Source organism: Ylistrum balloti, unplaced genomic scaffold (genome assembly GCF_031769215.1).
Source record: "Ylistrum balloti isolate Yb309-2 unplaced genomic scaffold, AGI_CSIRO_Ybal_v1 Utg369626, whole genome shotgun sequence".
NCBI lineage: Eukaryota > Metazoa > Mollusca > Bivalvia > Pectinida > Pectinidae > Ylistrum > Ylistrum balloti.
In genome coordinates this window covers 1,417,501-1,439,459 of record NW_026781894.1, presented here as the reverse complement: position 1 = coordinate 1,439,459, position 21,959 = coordinate 1,417,501, and the positions used below count along the sequence as shown (strand labels likewise).

The 21,959-nt window shown below is 34.3% G+C and overlaps 3 protein-coding genes across 3 annotated transcripts in view; all 3 read right to left on the bottom strand.

The window, feature by feature from the left end:
• Positions 1 to 2,083: 2,083 nt before the first annotated feature.
• On the bottom strand, positions 2,084 to 7,412 carry LOC132551637 (ras-related protein Rab-1C-like). Its single transcript, XM_060215817.1, has 7 exons — positions 7,233 to 7,412; positions 6,051 to 6,129; positions 5,619 to 5,663; positions 4,944 to 4,991; positions 4,739 to 4,828; positions 4,267 to 4,398; positions 2,084 to 3,335 (listed from the first exon to the last, which is right to left on the bottom strand). The coding sequence occupies exons 1-7, from the start codon at positions 7,289 to 7,291 to the stop codon at positions 3,147 to 3,149; spliced, it is 642 nt and encodes a 213-aa protein (XP_060071800.1). The 5' UTR covers positions 7,292 to 7,412; the 3' UTR covers positions 2,084 to 3,146.
• A 1,395-nt stretch (positions 7,413 to 8,807) lies between these two features.
• On the bottom strand, positions 8,808 to 15,893 carry LOC132551103 (ras-related protein ORAB-1-like). Its single transcript, XM_060215213.1, has 7 exons — positions 14,477 to 15,893; positions 13,292 to 13,370; positions 12,387 to 12,431; positions 11,753 to 11,800; positions 11,296 to 11,391; positions 10,647 to 10,778; positions 8,808 to 9,340 (listed from the first exon to the last, which is right to left on the bottom strand). The coding sequence occupies exons 1-7, from the start codon at positions 14,533 to 14,535 to the stop codon at positions 9,158 to 9,160; spliced, it is 642 nt and encodes a 213-aa protein (XP_060071196.1). The 5' UTR covers positions 14,536 to 15,893; the 3' UTR covers positions 8,808 to 9,157.
• Positions 15,894 to 16,026: 133 nt separating this feature from the next.
• LOC132551092 (ras-related protein ORAB-1-like) overlaps positions 16,027 to 21,959 on the bottom strand; it is a 7,768-nt gene continuing 1,835 nt past the window's right edge. The window contains exons 2-7 of the mRNA XM_060215203.1: positions 20,676 to 20,754; positions 19,903 to 19,947; positions 19,622 to 19,669; positions 18,913 to 19,008; positions 18,435 to 18,566; positions 16,027 to 16,899 (exon numbers count right to left, since the gene is read on the bottom strand). Of these exons, the coding sequence (XP_060071186.1) occupies positions 16,732 to 16,899; positions 18,435 to 18,566; positions 18,913 to 19,008; positions 19,622 to 19,669; positions 19,903 to 19,947; positions 20,676 to 20,754 (568 nt within the window). The 3' untranslated portion in view covers positions 16,027 to 16,731. The remainder of the gene's footprint in view (positions 16,900 to 18,434; positions 18,567 to 18,912; positions 19,009 to 19,621; positions 19,670 to 19,902; positions 19,948 to 20,675; positions 20,755 to 21,959) is intronic.

The window sequence follows — 21,959 nt, the reverse complement described above, 5'->3', positions numbered from 1 at the left end:
AACAAAAAGATTGATCGATGTCCAAGATAAATACAATGTTTTCAAGGTGTCTGACACTCTCGGGTACGATTATCCAGAAGTACTTAAATGTGTATGTACATGTAGGGTGTAATAAATATGTAAAAGGAGATTCTTGAAACCGAGACTGTACACAGGTACATTGTAAGTATTTTGTATTTTACAACATTCATTAATTCATCACACTGACTTTTTCGACACATTTTAGCGTCTTAGTTAGTGATGTTATGACTTCGTGTGTGTTGTTCAATTATCATTATTTGAACTTTACCGCTAATATTGATTACGAAGGACATCTATGAATCCCGAGAAAGATCGATTAAGTATACCCAAAGAAATAGTGATAACAAATGTTCACAGTCAAATTCCACCGCATTGCAGCCATTTTATCTTTTGTTCAGTTCCAAAATTAAAAAGGCCCAACAGGGGATGTTCACAGTCAAATTCCACCGCATTGCAGCCATTTTATCTTTTGTTCAGTTCCAAAATTAAAAAGGCCCAACAGGGGACAAAGAAAACCTACATATGGAATTTTGGAAAGATCTATTCGGTGCTGCTTCAGAAATAACGACAAGAACGGCTGCCTAAACTTAAGATAGCAACCCTAAAAACACCCTTTTTCGGGAAGTTAGAGTAATCTCATAATTCATAAATAATACATGGATATCCGTTTGTGGGTAATGCAAATTATACTGTAGTTATTCATTATCTCCGGGTAATTATGTCAAACAGCTTGGAGTAGTATACTATGATAATACCTGTTTATTATCCTTATTCAGGGATCTTACCACAATGGTGTTAATGAGTGTACACGTGTCAGATCCAGCGCTTGTCCATATATCACCATTTCTGCGATAAATATCAACATACGATAGCTAACAACTTAAGCCGTCGACGGATGTTTGTTGACACATTTTGATCTTATTTGGAAATAATATATTTTCTTGTATATCAAGAATTTCAAGAATGATTTTTGGAACGCGCGACCACCAAATTACTCGAATAAAGTTGCATTTCTTATTTATCGTTCATGGAGTTAGAATCAGAATGGCGTGCTATTAATGAGTTCATATTTTTGTTGGAAGTTTTCTGAAGTTTTCCGTGCTATTGATATTTTCCGTATAACGTGTTGCGCACTTGTATTTATTCACCTTTATCTTTGCCAAGTCTACGTCATTTGATTCCTCTTTCTGCTAGATATTTGTTTACTTCTGTAACGGTATTTTGATCGGCTATATTTTTGTTGATTGCCTTTCGATGTCGACGGTAATCTATGATTGCCGCTGATCATTTTTTTCAGCGCACAGGATTTGCTAATTGTCATCATAGATAAACATTTCTTTGCGATCGATATAGTATCGGTTCGATGTCTGATTGTTGGACCTTATTGTGAAGTGTAGGTACCATGTGTTTACTTATTTACTGTCTTTGACAGTTGTATCTGTCTACACCGCACATGTATGTTCATTTTGTAAGTTCATCTTTAGTTCTCTCCATGTCGTAAGGTTCGCTGCTTCAGAGAGTTCGTTGCTGTTAACGAGAAACTGAAGACATTTGCACTTCTCTTACATAGAATGTTACAAGTATACTCAAATTATATTTTTTACATGGCGGTTTTGGATCTGACGCGAAAGTTGTTACAAGATCCATTCAGGACCGGTACAGTTAACATACAATGGAGTCCCGGAGATAGATTTAACCAATCTTGGCTTGTTACTAAGATACCACGCGTCTCCCTACCTGTAGGAAGACTTGGATCACAATAGGAAATATAAAAAAGAATTTCAGGTATCATCGAAATAAGCCTAACATGAATTGTGGTTTGTATAAGAATTTTTACTTGTCTGTAAGACTAAAGTCTCTGTAGGACGGTTTTATTGTCTATCTATGATGGTTTATGTTGACTTAGCTATTGGAAATCTACCCCGAGTTATAGCAACAAATACAAAGATTGGTAGATCAAGGCAGAAACGTATGCACATTATAAAACATAATTTATTACACACAATAAAACACTCTAAACAACGGAAAAACATTAAATGCTTTAGTAAAATAAATCGTTTTATTGATAAAAAAAATCTATATCATAAACATATGTTACCTCTCATACACTAACAAATCCTCTAGAACACAGCAATACAATATAAGTCATTTATCAAGCCAAACTGAGAAATATTAAACGGTCCTCAACATAAAGTGTGTAACTTCAATAAAACAAACGGATGATAAAACAATGATAGCATCATGTGTGTTTCATTCTTGGAAATACAGACAGCAATGTATTGTGTTCATTTCCTGTAACATATAGATCTATGTCTAACAGTTGGCAAATCTTATCATAAATACAACATCACACAATTTTACATTCAAGAATATCCATCAATATATTTATACTGTCGTATATATAGCACCACATTCACTTTACTTTATTCAGTCCGTCAGTAAAGTTAACACTTCCCATCGATAGCTTTGTTGGTGGATCTGCTGACGTAAACAAACCTAAAGAAGGAAAGTGTCACTGTTTGGGATTTAGAATAGACCAATCGATTGCAAGTTATTGGTAGTTTTCGTTGACACTTTGACCAATGAAAACGCTTTCCAGTGTCAAAAGTTTCTATGGTAAAGGCGTTTTATGAAATAAAAGCCGGAGTCAGCTTAAAATTTTAGAGCGATCCGGAAAAGATACCAATTTCTGTGTTAGGTGAAGCTAATGGCATACTTTTAGTTGGTTGGCCAAATAAAATCAACATATGAAATTATGAGATCCACTATTAAGAAAATCAAAGCGGTGCTAGTTGTGGCGATGCCAATGAACCGCAAGCATAACTGAGACCCAATGCCAGCTGGTGATGCTAAATCTATGGGCAGTCAGCACGTGTGTAAAATGGAGGCAGTTTACAACCAACATATTGGGCTAGGTCGGTAGACCTTTTGACTGCAAGTAGAGCTAACACTATCAGGTACGGTTGTGGCCGAGAAGAGCCAGTCTGAGTGACCGTACTGGCATTCAGTTTGCCGTTACAGTTAACAATCAGTGTCGTTATGGTTTGTCTTTGGTGTGTGAGCCATTGTGTCAGTGTTGAGGCTAACTCTGCGTATTCGTATATACCTCTATGGCGTGTCTACTATCAAGATAATTGACATCCGTTGTCATCTTTATAACGTGGATTAACATACTCTATTTCACTTATGGACGGCACTTTCTGCAGAATCTTGTCTAAGGCCACGACTACAGTGGACATGACAGCACGATCGATACCGTACCCAGTCAAGGAACTTGTTTCCACCAATGGTATGTTAAGTTTGTCTGCAAACGTCTGTAAAATAATACATATACAGATATAATTATTTGCCAATGTGTCAAGTTTAGTTAACATTTGATCTTCTTTACAACTGGAAATAAGTTTTCTGTCTGTCTGATCCGGATTGGGTTTTGAGGTGAAGGACGTGTTATACACCAGTCAGTATAGAGCCATGAATGATTTCAAGCAGAGATCCGATGACATATCCTTTGACCTGAGCTTTAAGTTTTGAAAATATACCACACCCGATCTACTTTCTACCACTGGGGAATACCCATGTAATCACACTATAAGGCAGATTAGAACGCTAGGTTTTACACATTTAGCTTCGTTGATAAAATCACTCATACTCTTATCTCTTTGACTATTGTAAACAAAGACACACAATTTCATAACACCTTTCGATACAAATTTATAATTATATACATTATAGCTATTTGAAGAAATCAAACTACATCACAGAGCTGTTCCGTCCTTATAGGTCTTGATGCTAAGGAACTAAATAGCTGAATCTTAGGGGGCTACAGAGGGAAACTCAAATTCGTAGAAAGAAAATTAATATTAACTTCCATTTTTATATGTCTCAGTCCTACAAAGTTTATTTTCAGATTTCCTGGCTAACAAATTTTACGTGCCAAAACTAGTTAAAGTCCCTTTTAATCACACAAAACAAATACATCTTAACATGTCTGGCATGGAAAGGCTGCAGACGAACGATGACGGACAACAAACATCTTTTTTTGCTAGTCATTTCCTCCTGGTACCCTTACAAACTGACTTGAATAAAAGAATGTATTTTCGAAGGATATATTTCTGCATCGAATGATGGAATAACGAAAGAGACATTATTTACGAGGTAAAGTTGTCTAAATGAAACTGAAATCCTAGTTAGAAAAATCCTGACTGAACTATGTATTGTCTTTTCTATCTATTTAATTGTTGGTACCTTTGCCGTCTTATAATCAACTTGACGATCCACATGATCACATTTGGTCCCCACAATAACAACTACTACATCTCGGAATCCATTTAGCTCTATGTCCTTCAGCCAAACTTTGTCGATATTCTCAAAGCTGGACTTCAATAACAAAAGTACATACTGTGTAACATAAAACATGATATTTGAAATATAACCCCCAACCTCAAATCCTCCCATGCCCGACTCATACATATATATCACATTATCATAGGAAAAATATTTTCCTTTCTTTTATCTAAAAAATTGCATTGGAAACTAACATGTTCGACTGTACGTACATATGTGAAGATCAATTAAGGCTAGCATCACTTTAACAAAGCAAACTGGATTTTAGTTAGTATATCTGCGTTTGTTACAGTCTTTTTTGTCTTCTTAATTTAACATTTAATACGATTATAACATGCTACAAAGGTACGATGCTATCTAGCTAAGTACATACTGTATTCGTGACGTCATATACGACAATGACACCATGGCAACGCTCATAATATGGTCTAGTGCTGAACCTCTCATCATTTTGTGTCTCCCACTGAAACACAAGTACGATTAATACATTGATCTTGACAAAATGTGCATAATTATGTAGTTCTTAAAATTAATAAAGAATTGAGGCAAAATAAAAGTTAAGCTTGAGTTTTCGTTACCAATCGTACGTCGACCTCTGAGCGATCAATCCAAACTTTCCTCCTTAACTGTTAAAAAAAAAAAATGAAAGAAAAACAATTATATAAACTGTATATTGATCATAAATCACCAACTACTTTCTGTCGGTTCAGTATTGCCTAGTGGTCACTAAGCTTACATGGGCCAGGAAACAAAATGCATGTAAATAAATTAATATGTACTTTCAGATCGTTTTTTTTTTCATTCCAAATATATTTCATATATGACTGATATTATTGAATTATTCAATCAATAGTATTCAAACTAAACTGCAGGTTAGAAAATAATCTACCAATGACGTACCTACGAACAGACACTTGTTTGAAATTTTGAGGTTCCGAATTGTTGAAAAACTGTAAACATTGAAGGTATTAGATTGATTTCTAATCATTAAAACGGATGTGCTTTCAATCCGAAATGCACATAGGCAACAACAGGAAAGATATTTCACGAATATCTCCCATTAGAAAATGCTGCCACCTTTTACTTTGATCTAAGTCATCAACCTATCCTTTTTAAAGTGTATGACTGACAAAAGACGACAGCATGGAACGTTTTGCTGAGATCAGAAAGGCGATATATATGGGTACGAATGCAGCTAATAAAATTGTTAAATGACCTGAGAATATTGATATATAATCACTGAAAACACTTACAAAACTACAGCCATTATAGTGGTACGAATCAACAAATGTTCCATCCTGCAACGCAAATAAAATGTCGGTGATATCTTTCTGATCCTTAATTTTCAAAGATGCTACATCAACATAAGGAAGGAAAATATTTTTGCATCTATTAAAAAAAAAAAGTTTAACTTCAGGTAACCAAATATTCTTTATATTTGGATTATTTGTTATTTTCGTAAGTCATGTATTTGACAACTGCACTGGATGTTACTAATCGTATATTTGTCTGTTGACTTTTGAATATACATGTATTAAATTTACTGACTAGGAGTACAAGTGCCGTATGTACACATATGAAATGGTAAATAAGAAAAATGTAGAAAATATTTAGAACCTTGAAGATTTTTCTACTGTAGTTGAAATGTTTCAAATTGACAAAAGAATACTTGAAGATTATTTTACCACAAAACGTCGTATGAGGCTTGTCTTTCCAGTTCGGACGTCGCCGATCAGCATCAGATCTACAATGACCAGTCCCTGACTGGACAAAACAAAAGCTTTTGATTTGCTGTGATACATAATGTATCATATCAAATAAACTAAATATAAAAACGTTAATGGGATCAACTCCTGAAGACAAATTAAAAAAAATTATATTCGGCATTTTTCTTCAGGTGAAATCAGGAACGTTGTGAATAATGAAACAAAATAGTGGCAGCATTGATCTCAATTGTTATCTCGTCACTAGGACGACGACTTGGAAACAGATCTGTTATCATTCCACCACCTGCTCTTATCTTGCATTCGAGAAATTGATCCGTAGGTATTATATGTTCAGTCTCTCTAATAAGAAATACAACAGACAACCTACCATATACACAGTGCACAACTGAACAATGCACCAGATGATATATATAGACATATACCTATATTTACACCGGTACGTTAACCTCTGTATCGTTCAAAGTAATCTATAGTCCACGTGAGGTCATATCCTATATACGATAATAGTAGATATAATCTTCAGAAGGCAATACAGGCATAGCGAAAGATGAAATACTTTCGTGTAAAAACAACATCTTGAGTTTTATTCAAGTACACGAATACACAAGTACCTCTTGTAATAATTTTAGGTACACTGCATATGTCAGGTTTAAATACCGGAAACGTGCTAGTGATTGTACATGTAAATAGTGCACACATACACATATTGTACACACACATGTATACATCGTCTGGCGTATCACCTGAATCAACATTAAACATTGACGGTACAAATCAAACTTGGCCATCAAATGATGAACATTAAATATACAAAACATATGAAACCAAGGTTATTATGTGATGGTCAGGCGGCCATAGCGGACGACATTCCAAAGTTGCTTAGGATATTAGTTGATGTAATTTTCAACCACACCTTCGTCTCAATAAATGCAAATACCTCTCACACGATCAACTTGTCTAGATATACAGGGATAAATAGAAAGTGTATAAACAACGATAAATGATTTAAAAACCGAATGCATAATTTGTAGCATAATCTTATCATTGGAAGCCGAAAAATAAGAATGTAGCCACACAAGATATTGTTATTATACATAAGGGTTACATAAGAATATGTGATGGTATCAGTATATATCTCACCTAAAACGGACGGTGTTGTACGGTTGAGGAGGCTTTCCTGCCTCATTATTGTTATTCATTCCGAGTATCCAAACTCGCCCATGTTAGACAGGAAATGGCGTGTAATTAAGAGACGTATATACATTACGTGCTGGTGTCAGTCTGGTTTGTTTTCTCTTGTCGTCTATTGCTATCGGCCTTGTGTAAGAACTGGGACGTAACCACATATAACCACATGCTTGTACAATAGGCTTGTGATCGTATATAGCTTCCGGCCACGGGATCTATATATGGAAGACCATTAATGTAGACTTCGTGACCTAGGACTCGAAATTTCTGGGTTAAATCCTCTTCGCGACCTAGGACTAGCAAATTTCTGGATTAAATGTAACGCACAGCATTTAATCCACGACCAAGATATCATAAGAACGTTTTGTAAAGATAAATTAGCGACGCATTTCTTTGATCCTAAATATAACACATAAAGATATCGAATATTAAGATCATACCTTTGTCACACGCAGTCATTACATGGCGTTGAAAAGAAAGATAGTGCATTAGGATGGATCAGATAAAATTATACCAAACTGTCAAGATCTTATAGAAACAAAGTCAGGTTATATAGACTATGTTTTCCTTCCATGGAAATCCCGTTTGTCTCGATGCTGTGCAATTTTGTACAGCCTTAAGTTCCTACAGCCAAGAGTACCCGAATTTGGAACACATTAGTTTCTCAAGTAATCTATTGTTTCGTTGTCCCTGCTCCCGATTTCACGATTTCCGTGAAAGATGTTGATAACTGACACATACAATTTCTACACAGAGATTTGAGAGATGATGATGGATGAAAAGTATGGACACATAATTTTTGTTGCTATGATGATCTATTTGGAAAAGTTCCTATTCCATGCAATTTATTATGAATTGCAAGAGAATACGTACATATAAAATCATAGTAATTAAAAACAATCTACATAACAAATGTTCTTGTTTTATTTTCCTTTAACCATTTTAAGAGTACCCGTTTAAATGTTTCGTTTGTTCATATTTTGCGATAGTTCTGTCCATTTTGAAGTTGAATTTAAATTTTGTTAATGTGTCGGCTTTTATATACGGTTGTAGATGGAAAAACTTATGTTTTACAGCTCACTGTGTTCCCTAGTATTTCCTATTTTCTATACACGGGACCGTTAGAAATTTTGAGTTATCCGAGTACATGTATTAGGTTTAAGTAAAATTAAATGTTTGATGAAAAAAATTAAAGAGGTTCTTTAGGTTATACGAGTTTGAGATAAAGAGTTTCGACTGTACATGTAGATATATTCTGTTTGATTTGTTATCAGCATAAAATGACATTTCATCAGCAGAATGTTTTATCACATTGTCTTGGAAATGTAAATAAGATGTAATGTGAAATCATGAAATCATTGAATTGGGGTATATACTGAATGTAATAAGTATATATGATTTAAGTACTTATTAGTCCTTGCAGCAGTTTCCTGGTGTTCGTTATTATTAACTGCGCTGTGATAAATATCTGAAGAGCACTAAAATGCATGCAAATGTTGGTTGATATGCAAAATAAAAAAACCCCACTTTGTTAAAATGGAAAACGAAAATACTTATTTTATTGACAAGTGATAATAGAAATATGCACCTATAATACATTTCATCGACACTCGTGAGGCATTGCTCATACGACACGAAATGATTATGTATTTCCAATGCTTTACTGAGTTATGGAATGTTTTATCACACAATACATCGATAACCTTATAAGTTAGTTTTCATGGTGGTTATGATTTCCATCTGTTGGAAACCATAAAAGGCCAAGACCAATTGTATTAGGAACATTGGCATGTGTTCAAAACACATACATTTAATTGGAGTAGAGGTATATTGCACTTCCATACATCTATGTAAAATCTCTGTCGATCCTCTGTACATCAGGAGAGGTTACATCGGGCGTTGGTGGTTTTGATTGGTGGAAAATATTCCTTTATGGACGACGCGTTTTGTAGAATCTTGTCCAGGGCCATAGCTGCAGCAGATATGACAATACGGTCGACACCATAGCCAGTCAAAGAACTTGTCTCCATTAATGGTATGTTTAGTTTGTCGGCAAAACTCTGCAAATACAGTAAGGGCTAGTGAAAATAAATACTACATTATTTAAAAAAACATCTGTACTCAGCTTTTTAAATGCTTAGATATTTGTTTTTCTATATAATCATGAGATTTTTAAGTGGATTCAGGGGTTCGTAAACTGCCGCCCCTATCACTATAAAAATGAAATACATTTGATGCGTCACTATCAATTTTGTTTATTACAGCTTTACTAGTTAAATATCTTACTTGGCAAGCTATCTTATTCATACCTGCATGGTTTAAGAATTCTCTACAATATCACAGAACACGGGTGAAACAGAGAAATATAATTAGCTGTGGTTGATTTACATACTGGATGCAGTCCTAGAAACAGTTTCAATGATGATGAAATTCATGCTTTAAAGTACAGTACAACTGAACATATCCCCTCTTTCAAAGGTTCTAGTTTCTCTTCTAGTATAAAGAATGATGTTCCATTTATTGTTATGACACGAGAATGTGGTTTGATGTGTTTGGCGTTGTTTTCACAATGACGAAAACATAAAATTATTAAATTCAGATTAGACATGATATACACCATCTGGATAAGACGAATGAAGAAAGTATTCATTAAACCTGATAACTGTTTTTCTTTCATAGACAGATGGGAAAACGGCATTATGTTCAATTCACTATTACGCAGACATTGTACTTTTAAATGATTCCCACTTAGAAGTTATTCACAATTAACAATTATTAGTGCGTGGTCCCTTCATTCACACTTAAATGATGTTGTTTTACATACGAATGTTCTATCTTAACCTATTATCCTTCTTGATTGCCTGCAGGAGAACTACACTACAGGTACCGGTCACAATCTATTTTTCATTGAGCTGTTTCCTGCATATGCAGATTATATAGTTATTTAGCAGCTCACTGGAACCTTTGAATCACACCATGCTGACAAAATAGAACTATCCTATGGTGAAGGAATGTTTCAATGAAAACAGTCAAAATCATAAATCCTAAAATGGTGATAATGATCATGGTCATGGTCATTCTAAATTTAGATATAAAACTGATTGATCAGAAGACTATTATTGAAGTGGAGAAAATGAAAACGAACGAGGTGAAGACATTTGTTGCTCCATGGAATGAGGTCAAATTCCACTTCTGATGAATGAATCCGTTGAAGTTCGGAAGTGAAATCGATAGAGAGTAAATATACCGTTATCCTTTGTTAATTTCAAAACAGTTTCTGTTGGTATGATTTTTCCCTTAATTAGAGGACAAAAATAATCCAAAAGAAATTATAAATAAAACATCGGTATGATATAGGTATGGTACCTTTGCCGTGACGTAGTCAACCTGACGATCTGGAAGATCACACTTAGTTCCCACCAGTATCACCACTAGGTCATCAGATGCATGCTGTTCTATGTTCTTCAACCAAATCTTTTCGATGTTGTCAAAGCTGGACTATAAAACAAAATATCTTTTCATCGTGCTGTTATTAAACAACCACGTCTCTGCCGTGTATATAATTGTTTCTATCTAAAGGATAACTAGATCATGGATATATGTATGATGACTGCAATAAATACTTATACAATGCGTTCTGTTATAATGATTTAATGCATTAACGAAAATGAAAGAAATTATTATTTTGAATTTAACGGACAATGATACGAAACAAATAAAGCGGCCAAGTTCATGGAAAAAAGTAAAAATTGATATTGAAGTATCGAATTAAGGAACCATGCTAATGTAAATGGAAATCCTATCCTATGTGTAATGTCTATTACATTTATCTTATATATCTGTTTGATGTGAGGATCATGGAGGAGGCATAACTTGATACGAAGTTGGTCTTTAACAAATATTTTTATATATCAATATTTGCTGCATGTCTTGTCCTGTCATTCCAGCATAAGCATCATACTGTTAGACCAAGTTTCGGGTAAGTGGCGTCAATGTTAGTAGTGTTTTAACTTACCATGTTTGTGACGTCATACATTACAATGACGCCATGGCATTGCCGATAGTAAGCTGATCCAGGACCCCTATACCGTTCACCTCCATAGGTGTCCCACTGAAACGTAAAGATTTCTTGTAAATTTACTTTCAGTAGAAAAAGGTATGCGGTTTTCTAAACGTGAGTAAAAATAAAACTTCATGAAAGGTTTTTTAAAAAAAAGGTTTATGTCATTATAGTATTTCATCTTGTGGAATTTTCAATATGATTTCCCCCCGTAAATATCTTTTATCAGTTATATATCCTTATACCATTATCAAAGTTTAAATATTGTTTCGAACTTTCATTGCATAATTAACGCATACCTCATTCACTTTCAATAGCACTCAGTGTTCCATGACACATGTTACATACATAATACATGTATACATCATCATCAATATTAATTATGGTATCAGTTATATATGTTTTACTATACCAGTCTAAGTTTGATTTCTGAGCGGTCAATCCAAACGTTCTTGATGAACTGTAAAATAATTGTTATACGCACAATAGTCAGTCATCATATAGTCATTTCATTGCATATTACACACAAAAAGGTGTATATTTGTTATCGATAACTTGTATCTTAATTCAATTTCATGAATACAAACTGTGAAATTATAAGTTTTTATGCAAACGAATTGTACATTCAGTATATATAAATACAAATAATAAATATTAGCACGGATTTGATATAATCAACTTATGATATATAGCTTGATAAGCTTTCAATCATTAAAACAGAGGCATGGTTCAGAATAAGCACATGTACTCGACGTTGTTCTATGTAATTAGATATATCAAAATTACATTATTGAATTATCACAGTCTAGATTTTGACTTTTCATTTCATCACATTCAGTATTCCTCAGACGCCTGCAGGAATTTAAAATTTAGGCCTTTCACATCACTGACGCGTCCTAGAAGGACGAAGCAGTTGTATGATGTATTTTTATTCATTTTTACCATTTACTTTTTACTTGTAAGTTAGATAAAAAAAGTCGCTATTCACTTAGGTGTCTTTTGTAAAATCTTGAAGTCCCAGACACAAGATTACTTGAAATACTTACAAAATCACAGCCGTACGTCGGACCGCTTTGGACAAATGTTCCTTCCTAAAACAGTAATATCAAGGATCTCGCTGACACGATGGACTGCGCATACGTATATTTCAATGTAATTTGTTCAAGTAATGAAAAAAACCCACCTCTTAATAGTAATTTTGATCGTTCAAATGTGAAATATATGTTTTTTGCATGGTATATGGTCATGTTTCCCTGCAATAAACCATTTGCACGTTCATCGTGACGTTTTTCATAAAGCTGTCGCTAGATCCATTGTATTGTTCCTCTGTTGAAATAGCTTGATGAGTTTTGACTCTGATAAAAAGTGTATTTCTCTTCATACTAGTCATTTACTACTATACACGTTCTTTAGCTCATGCCAAATTAACTTGCAATAATATACAGAAAAAACAAAATACCGACTAGTTTTTTTTTTCAAAGTCAAAATAGATGAAACAAGGACAACACATGAAATAAAGATTTTCACAACGATTCAGAAAAAAGTGTAATGAGAAAAAGATTGGGAAAGCATCTGCTATAAATCTTGGTTGACCCAGTAAAGTAATGTCATGTTCTCAAATGAGGACAATGTCAATAACGGAAACAACAAACATTGCAATATGATACAAAAATACGTGTTCTCACATTTTGAGCCATTCCCTATATTGACAATGAAGTCCAGTTCCTGACAAACATAAGTACAAATAATACACAAATTATATGTTTGCACGGTAGGTTGGTTGACAGTCAATCAAAATAAGTATTCTTGAAATAATAAAAAAAAAATGAATTGTACTGAAGAGAATACTCGTGTTCAATGGTTTATATTTTGTAACATTAGAGGACAGGAATTGACATAGGGGATACTTTAACACTTTAATTTTCTCTGATAAGCAAATGGTCATTATTACCACAAATCGTTGAATAAAGCAGGTCTTTCCAGCATTGTAGTCTCCAAGTAACATCAGGTTCAGAAATATGGTTCTTTCCCTGTAAAATATAGTCGTTTATTACTAGATAATGAAATTATAAGAAACGGATATGAATTAGGAAATGTATTAATTGCATGTCGTCCTTTGGTGAATTAACATCAATTAATTGATATCATTTTACAATAGATCTGTGAACTTTTGATGTTCCATAATTTAGTTTTCAGCAGTAAAATTCAATAGAGCATAATTCATCTGAGTGTTAGATGACGACATTACTAAAATATTGACATCTTTAAGAGAAATGACAACATCATATATATTTTCCTTCATTAAAAAGAGAATGAATCATTCTAAGTCACCTTTCCTATCACAAGGTATCTCTTGCCTATACAGAAATGTTACAAGGACGCAGTGTCATTTCCCATACCCTTTTTAACGTTTCGAATCTTTGCATTTCGAAATATATTTGATAAGTAAAATATATAAAGGTGTATATATGGAACTGATCCAGTGATTAAAAGTATGTTTAATTTCCATTTCAAAGAGTTACTGTCTACTGGTATTTTAAAACTTAAATACATTGAGAATGTCCCTTTTTTTGGTTACTGTCCTATTTATAAGGTCCTGTGCCATCAGGATGGATTTACGGGAGATATTCCATATTCTCTGTGTAGGGTTATGTATTAATTATAGGTACAGTAATAGGTTGTTCTAGCTAATATTTACATACGTATAATGTTATCTAAATCAGTAATATTCATTGATATTTACACGCATACATAACAGTAGTCTAATAAAACCCGATGGAATCCGTCTTCCATAGAAAACAATAAATGTTCTGTATGCTGTAACTTTAAAGTTAATATCAATCAACACATTCGTGAACCTATTAATTGGACGGTCACAAGAAATACATGTGTTCCATATTCACAACCAGACGTAAGTGTTACATATATGAATATTTCTTTAATTGATATCGGAAGATATAATGTCGTGACATTAGTACATTTGAAACGACATATACGTACTCCTATGTTTTGTTCTATTTATCTCCCCTGTCTCATCTCCATGTGTTCAGCAGTGTGTATAGTCTGCTTGTACATATGTGTGAGAGCTTAAGATGGTCACACATACGCATACGCATCAATGAAAACATTTGCTTACCTACAATGGATAGTTTCATACGGCCGAGGGAGACGCGCAGCCCCATTGTTGTTATTCATTTCATCGTAAGATATCCAGATGCAGCCATTTCAATTTGCCTGCTTTCACTATCCTCCCTGTGCCTATACTGCGATATATGTAAATTTAGATTATGAGTCACGGAGCTATGTATGGAAGACCATACATGTTTACGTGGTTATATAGAATGCCAGCTAAATGTTAAAGCAAAAGATCTCCACATTATTAAAAGGTTTGAGTGCATTATAAAATAACAACCCAAATATGTGCTCGATAGTACTTTTCTAATTTGCTATATTAAGTTAGTGTTCATTAGATGAAAGTTTTTCATTCGATTTCAAGTAATGACTCGATAACATATGAATACTGTCCTTAATGGACGATACTAAGTGATTATCTTTTGATATCTTAGTATATTTTTCATCTGCTAATTTATTCTCTTCTAAGGTCTCTGCTAATACAGCCCCTCCGTTAACATTTTAGCTCACAGTTCGCCCGTGTAAGGTAGATTTTTCGATACACGATATTTAATTAGAAATAACACTATACCATGCATCATATTTCAATCACAGTATGCATACGCTATTTTGCCAAACATTTTATAGTCCTAATCTAACTTTTTTAAAAATTAAATAATGCATCTCCATAGAGTCTCCATAGAGCCATGTTATAGAAATAAAATGAAACTTGTTATGTGTCCGACTCCGTGAAAAATACCAATTTGCCAGTTGTCAAATACACAGTTTTCCTCTTTATAGCTATTTATACACTTGTTAGCTTCCGTTTGGTGATATCTAAAGTGGCTGTGCCCAATATCCAGCAGTTGCTCGCATCAACAAGAAAATATTCCATTCCTCTTTGCGATATCTATTTTTTGATACCCGTAGGTATACCTGGTATTTTCAGTATTGTAAATCTCGTTTTCATTTGTGAACGTTGCGTAACTTACTCGGCTTGGCCATGATTTATATGATGGGTGTCGAAGGTAAAAGATAAAATGCCTACCTTTCCGGAACACCTGGTATTACACTCCTTGTACATGTGCAGGGGTCTTTCTTCTGTTCATGTTACCATGGTGTGATCGATTTTAGACCAGATTACCAATTAACAAACTACGTAATTAAAAAATCACTATGCAGCTGCTCCTCTTCTTTCAGGACTAGTCAGTGGTGCTGGGACCGAAAGGATTTATGTACATATGGAATGTGAAATAGAAAATTGAAATTGTTTCAAAACAGATGCTAAACAAAAGCGGCGAATTTTGAAAAGTCCACGAGGTTACTCCAACATGCTTATCACATTTAATTCATTGGGATAGTGGCACCCTCCAATTATACGGATATATTTGATGTTCTTTTGTAATGATTCACTAGTGAATTTGTTGAATTTTGACATTTATATCAACCAATTCTGATTTCCCACAATTACCAAGTAGATTTCAACAATTAAGGGCCATGGTATCAGATCGATTCTCTTCAAAAATGGAACACAAAAATAGCTTTATTGTTGATTATATAACAAAAACAATCATGTGTCATACAGCTTTTCGATTCATAGGAAAACATTGTTTATACAAAGAGATCAATCATACAAATACATACTTTCAATTAAGTTGACCTTTTGTCATTCGATATTTGGGACACACTTAGTCTATCACTAAATTAGCATCTTATGCTAACTATTCACTTTTATATATGCACATGAACATGAACATGAAGATATACTTTCAATAATTGAACGTGGACAATTTTGTAGGTGTTTTGGAACTGCAGTTATAAATCTGCAATTGCGAGTGTAATTGTCACTGCATTTTTAGATGCAGTTGATTAAAAGCGCTGTTGTTAGACGCTTGGACAGATATTGTATTTGACTGCTGGCACCAGTGTCAGCCTTTAGACTGTTGGGCAGACATTTTATCCGATTGCATGTGTCAGCTCTTAGGCTATTGGACAGACATTGTGGTTACATGCCGGTGTTAGCTGTTCTGTTAGAAGTTTAACTGACAGTGTAAACAACAGTTTATGTTGTTCGACATTCGGACATACATTTATGTTGACTGCTAGCGCGGTTGTTAGACTGCTGAACAGATATTTGTTTTGACAGCAAGTATCAGTTAGTAGATTGCCTGACATACAATGCAATTATTTGCCACCGGAAACTATTACGAAAGCGCACACGGCCATCATAAACCCTTGTAAGAGTTCTGTCGACTTTTTTTTCCAACAGGAGAATTCTCATCAAGTGTTGGTTTGTCTGGCTGTTTCGAAGCATTCCTTAATGGACGATGCGTTCTGTAGGATTTTGTTTAAGGCCAATGTTGCAGCTGACATGGCAGCACGGTCGATACCATACCCAGTCAAGGAACTTGTCTCTAACAGCGGTATGTTTAGTCCGTCAGCAAAACTCTACAAATAAAACAATTATATGTCCATGAAATGTGACCATTTTCCCATTTTCTTATCGATTTATCTCATAACACTGTTTTGTTTATTATGATATTTCTATTTGCTAATATAAGTATATATTTTTATACTTCTATGTAAAATAAAATATTCATATATTTGATTCAATGTTCATATTTTTCCTCTGATAAGCAGCTGATCTTTCTTTATTGGTATTGGCATCGTTTGCAATATATTAAACGAGGAACAAACGACATCAGTGTCGCTGTTTGAGTTGAAATGACGTTCATGTATCCTACAATTTTACTCGAATCATTCGACATGATGACCAAAGCTGTAAGGCTAAGAATCCCATATCAGTTCTCTCGGCCTAATGCCTAATGAAATGTCGTTTGGTAATTTTTTACACATTTGTACCTTATCATCTTGTGCCGTTGTCATTGATTTACAAAGCCTTACTCTGTTGTTTCGTCGCATCAAATTTAACCGACGCAATAGTTGCTTTGTCGACATTATGAGACCAGCACAGCTTTCAAAGTGCAGAAGATATAGATTTAACTCTATTGCCTAAACCGAAACATTGCTTATAAATTGATATAACGTTTACATAAATGAAAGGTTAGTTTACCTGAGTTTAAAAATTCATATCATCCTGACGTTCTACCTTAAAGTCAAAAACCTCATTGGTGGCAAAGCAAAGATCACGGACTTATTACATATAAGGTACATAGCTCCTCTTAAAGCTAACAATGCAAGTTTTAAAATTTCCATATTTCCATATTTTTTTAGAACAATTTCAAGATCCCTCCCCCCCTAAGATAACGATGTCTTTTATCGCAATGGCGGCGCAACACGACTAATATACATATTATATAATATATATATTGCATAAGAACATTTACTCGTTCTCATTTTTTTCTTCTGAGTAACTGAAAAACATGGAAATGGAGGTTGAACATGTAGCTATGATAAACAGACACAAATGAATAAGCAAATAAATAAAAAGGGCAAACCCTACTTTGTTCTTCCAGAGTACAGAAATTAATTTTTTTTATATAAGCCTCTTTTCCAATTATTTCTTTCAGAAAAAACTCGCTGGTCAAACGTTTTCACAATCTACAGTATTTTTCAAGACAGAGTAAATTGGTTGTGTCTAGAAATCTGTGTTTCAAAATACATGTGATGGACTGTAGGGAATTTGCTTTGTTTTATTTTAATTCTTTTTTTTTTAAAGGTATAATCTTGTAAAACTGAGAAGTTCTAATCATTTTCAAGCAACTTTGCATCCTGCAGGAAACAATATAACTGTGACCTAATCATAAGATGCTTCAACACATTATATTAAAACCGTTTGATAAGTACTAATGCTTCAATTCAATCATAACGCTAAGTGCCAAATCCTGTGCAGCCTTGTTTTGTAGTTCGACTGGAAGAGTCTAAAGGTTGACAACATGCGGAAAGACGACTGGCAAATCTGCAGAGATGTACTATGAACATGCCTCTAATTACAAGAATCTCAGTTGTGATTTGATATATACCTTAGCTGTGACGTAATCAACCTGTCGACCTGGAAGATCACACTTAGTTCCCACCATAACCACCACCAGATCACGAAACCCGCTCTCTTCTACGCTTCTCAACCAGATCTTCTCGATGTTTTCAAAACTGGGCTATTAATAATATTGCAATACCTTCCATCATACTATACAAATATCTATCTACACTTACAACGTTGATTCTGTATCTGGAGTAATCAATAAACGGATATAACAAAGTCGATATCAACTTAGTCAATTATTGATTTACATAAAGTATAATTATGAAAATGAAAGTACAATTTAGCTGAAATCACCACAAATATAATGACCAATGAAATAGAATTATTAAAACATAGTAATAGGAAATCAGTTTTCATGTGTGTATGTATTTCAATTATATTCATTGTAGCTGGTCTGATTCAGATCAGCACTAGATTAATGTTATACTTTACCATACAGGAGTGAGCTGCAAAATTACCTTGTCTGTAACGTCATACACAATAATCACTCCGTGACAGAACATATATAAAGATTTACGGGGACCCATGTACCGCTCACCTCCGTAGGTATCCCACTGAAACGAAAATTCTCATAGTAATTTATTTGACATAAGGATAAGGAACATGTTATATGTATTTATAAAAAATATTATTCTTTCATGAATAAAAGATAAACTTTGATTTACGAAATCTGATTTTCCAACTGTCATTGTTATATTCTTACCATGATTTAAATAATCGTTTGACTCTGTTGTATCTAACTTTAAATTCATTAAAACGTGCTGATTATTTGTGTATCTTTTATACAATCCTTGAGATAGTAGGTCGTAAACACTGCTGGTGAGGTTTGCCAAAAATTGTATGCCACGTTTTCAATAATTATAATTATTGTACGGTGCAGACCATACAAATGTACTTGACGCTGTTCTAAAATATTCTGAATTACCTGACATATGAAAATAAAAAAATTTATTTAAATTATCAAAAGGTGCTTTTTATTCGTGTATTAAGAACAACCTAAATAGGAATTCCGCTTCCTAAATCTTTCATTTTTTCATAATTCAATTAATTCCTTCCCTTTCAGCACTTCTTAGTGTTCCCTCTTACACGTTCAGCGATACAATATGTCGTGAAACCTCAGATAAAGTGAAACAATAAGCTTATATATCGAAAGAAGATTTACTGTACCAGTCTTAAGTTGATTTCTGAGTTGTCAATCCACACATCCTTAACATACTGTAAAATTATAGTAATATGAAATATAGTTGTTATAGACACATTGCACAATAAAATCAATTAAAAATAAATGGATAAAGGCTTTCAATACATCAGTCGAACGTGTAAATTGCGTGTTTGAGTATTTGAGCTTAAATTCAACTGTGAAATCATTGAGCAAATATGCCGTCATCAAAAATATTTCAGGTATTAGATTTGTGTTTCGTTACAGATATGTGAACAAATATGCTTACAATATCGCAGCCCATTGTGGCTATGGTTTTGGCATATGTCCCTTCCTGAAATAAAAACATCAAGTTTGTTTTATTGAACGCTATATATTTTATATATAACGAATTAAAGACTATAGTGTTAGATGTATCGCCAGAGTTTCCCGTACCGTAGAGCAATAACACAATAAAAAAATCCCCAAGGTCATCATGAGGTCAAAAATTTTCACAAAGACTTCGACGTGTGATTGACATATAAATCCTACAGTTCCGTTGACTTGAAGATTTCTGTCCAAAAAACTTAATCCCCCGACGCCATTCCCCACCAGAAATTCACCAATACTCTCTGCACAGATATAATACTGTTTGTTATCTGTTTGAAATGTAAAAAAATACCCGACACACCGAACCAATTCTGGGGATGTCCTTGTGAAATAGAATGACATGGTGTTTTTGCTTACGCATGTTCGGTCGTATTTAAGTTACTAATTCTCTCATGTCGGATGATATCAATACTTGTCACCTCGTGATGCTGTAAAATAGTTAAGTTACGTATTATACTGACAAACCGTATTAACTGCACACGTCTTCTTTACCTATCTAAAGAATATTTGAAATAGAATATAAGGTGAGACATTCTAGTATCCATTAGATAATGTATTTATAAATATCATGTATTGATATTATAGGCCCATGATTGCCATGTGACACAAAATGATATCTATATATTTCTGTGACCATCTTTTTTTTCTGTTTTTCTAGTCATGATTAGCAATGGGAGATATATTGATCCTTACCACAAATCGACGGATAAAGCTTGTCTTTCCAGCGTTGTAGTCACCAAGCAACATCAGATTAAGATAAATGCATCTTTCCCTGTAAATTATATAAAATTATAACTGCAACATTAAGATATAAAAACAGGGTGAGCTAAGTTAAAGGTTAATTCACCGTATATTATAAAATGTGACCATTGATGTGATTTAAGCATCCTTACTATCAGCAAAGCAAAGCTGACTCATCAATACAATGATAATGGGTTTTCATTTAACTCTTAATTAGGAAATATAGAAAACAATGAAGAATTAATGCAATTTCTGAGGAATATAAAGTCAAATTAAATTCCAAGTTATATCAAGTATGAAAATATTAGTTATAGAATGTCTGTCATCGACAAAATTGTTATCGAACGCAGATATAAGATTCTGTTGGTGAACAAATGTAGAAAGCAGATATCCGAAGGGATACAATAATATTGTATATGTAAACATTAGCATTAATAATATAGGTTTATATATATATATATATACTCAACAAAAAAAGAAAGGGGGTTACCAAAATCAATCAAGCGTGAAAGTCTGTATTAGCGAAAGAGTTGCACGAGGTTTTCTGCGACTAACTTGTATCTTCGCTTGAATTTCATAAACATTCAAACTGACAACTGTTCCTGAGATCCTTAGGACTTAGAAATCACCGAATCTTGCTATCTATCAACTTTATCATTATGCCCCGGCTGTCACAAGTACAGAGAGAAAGGGCTATAGGCATGATCCAGGCTGGAGAGTCTCGCCGTCGAGTTGCACGGCATTTTGGTTGCAGTGTTAAGACAATTTGCAAGTTGGTAAGTCGTTTACACCAAACTGGATCAACATCCGATCGTCCCCGAAGCGGCCGACCCTGTAAAACGACCGCCAGAGATGACCGTCGTATACGATTGATACACTTGCGCTATGGATTCGTAACCGCAGTAGACACCACAAGGACATTGTTTGGGCGTCGTGTGTCTCCCCAAACAGTCCGCAACAGGTTGAGGGCCTACCATTGGAAAACGCGGCGTCCCTACACTGGACCCAATTTGTTGAGACGTCACCGTAATAATCGGCGTAACTGGACCCGTGTTCACCGTCGTTGGGCCTTACGACAATGGAACAATGTTCTGTTTTCAGATGAGTCCAGGTTTTGTCTGCAACACGGTAACGGAAGGCGCAGAGTGTGGAGGCGACGAGGGGAGCGTTTTGCGAACTGCTGCGTCGCAGAACGGGACCGCTTTGGCGGCGGAAGTGTAATGGTTTGGGGTGGTA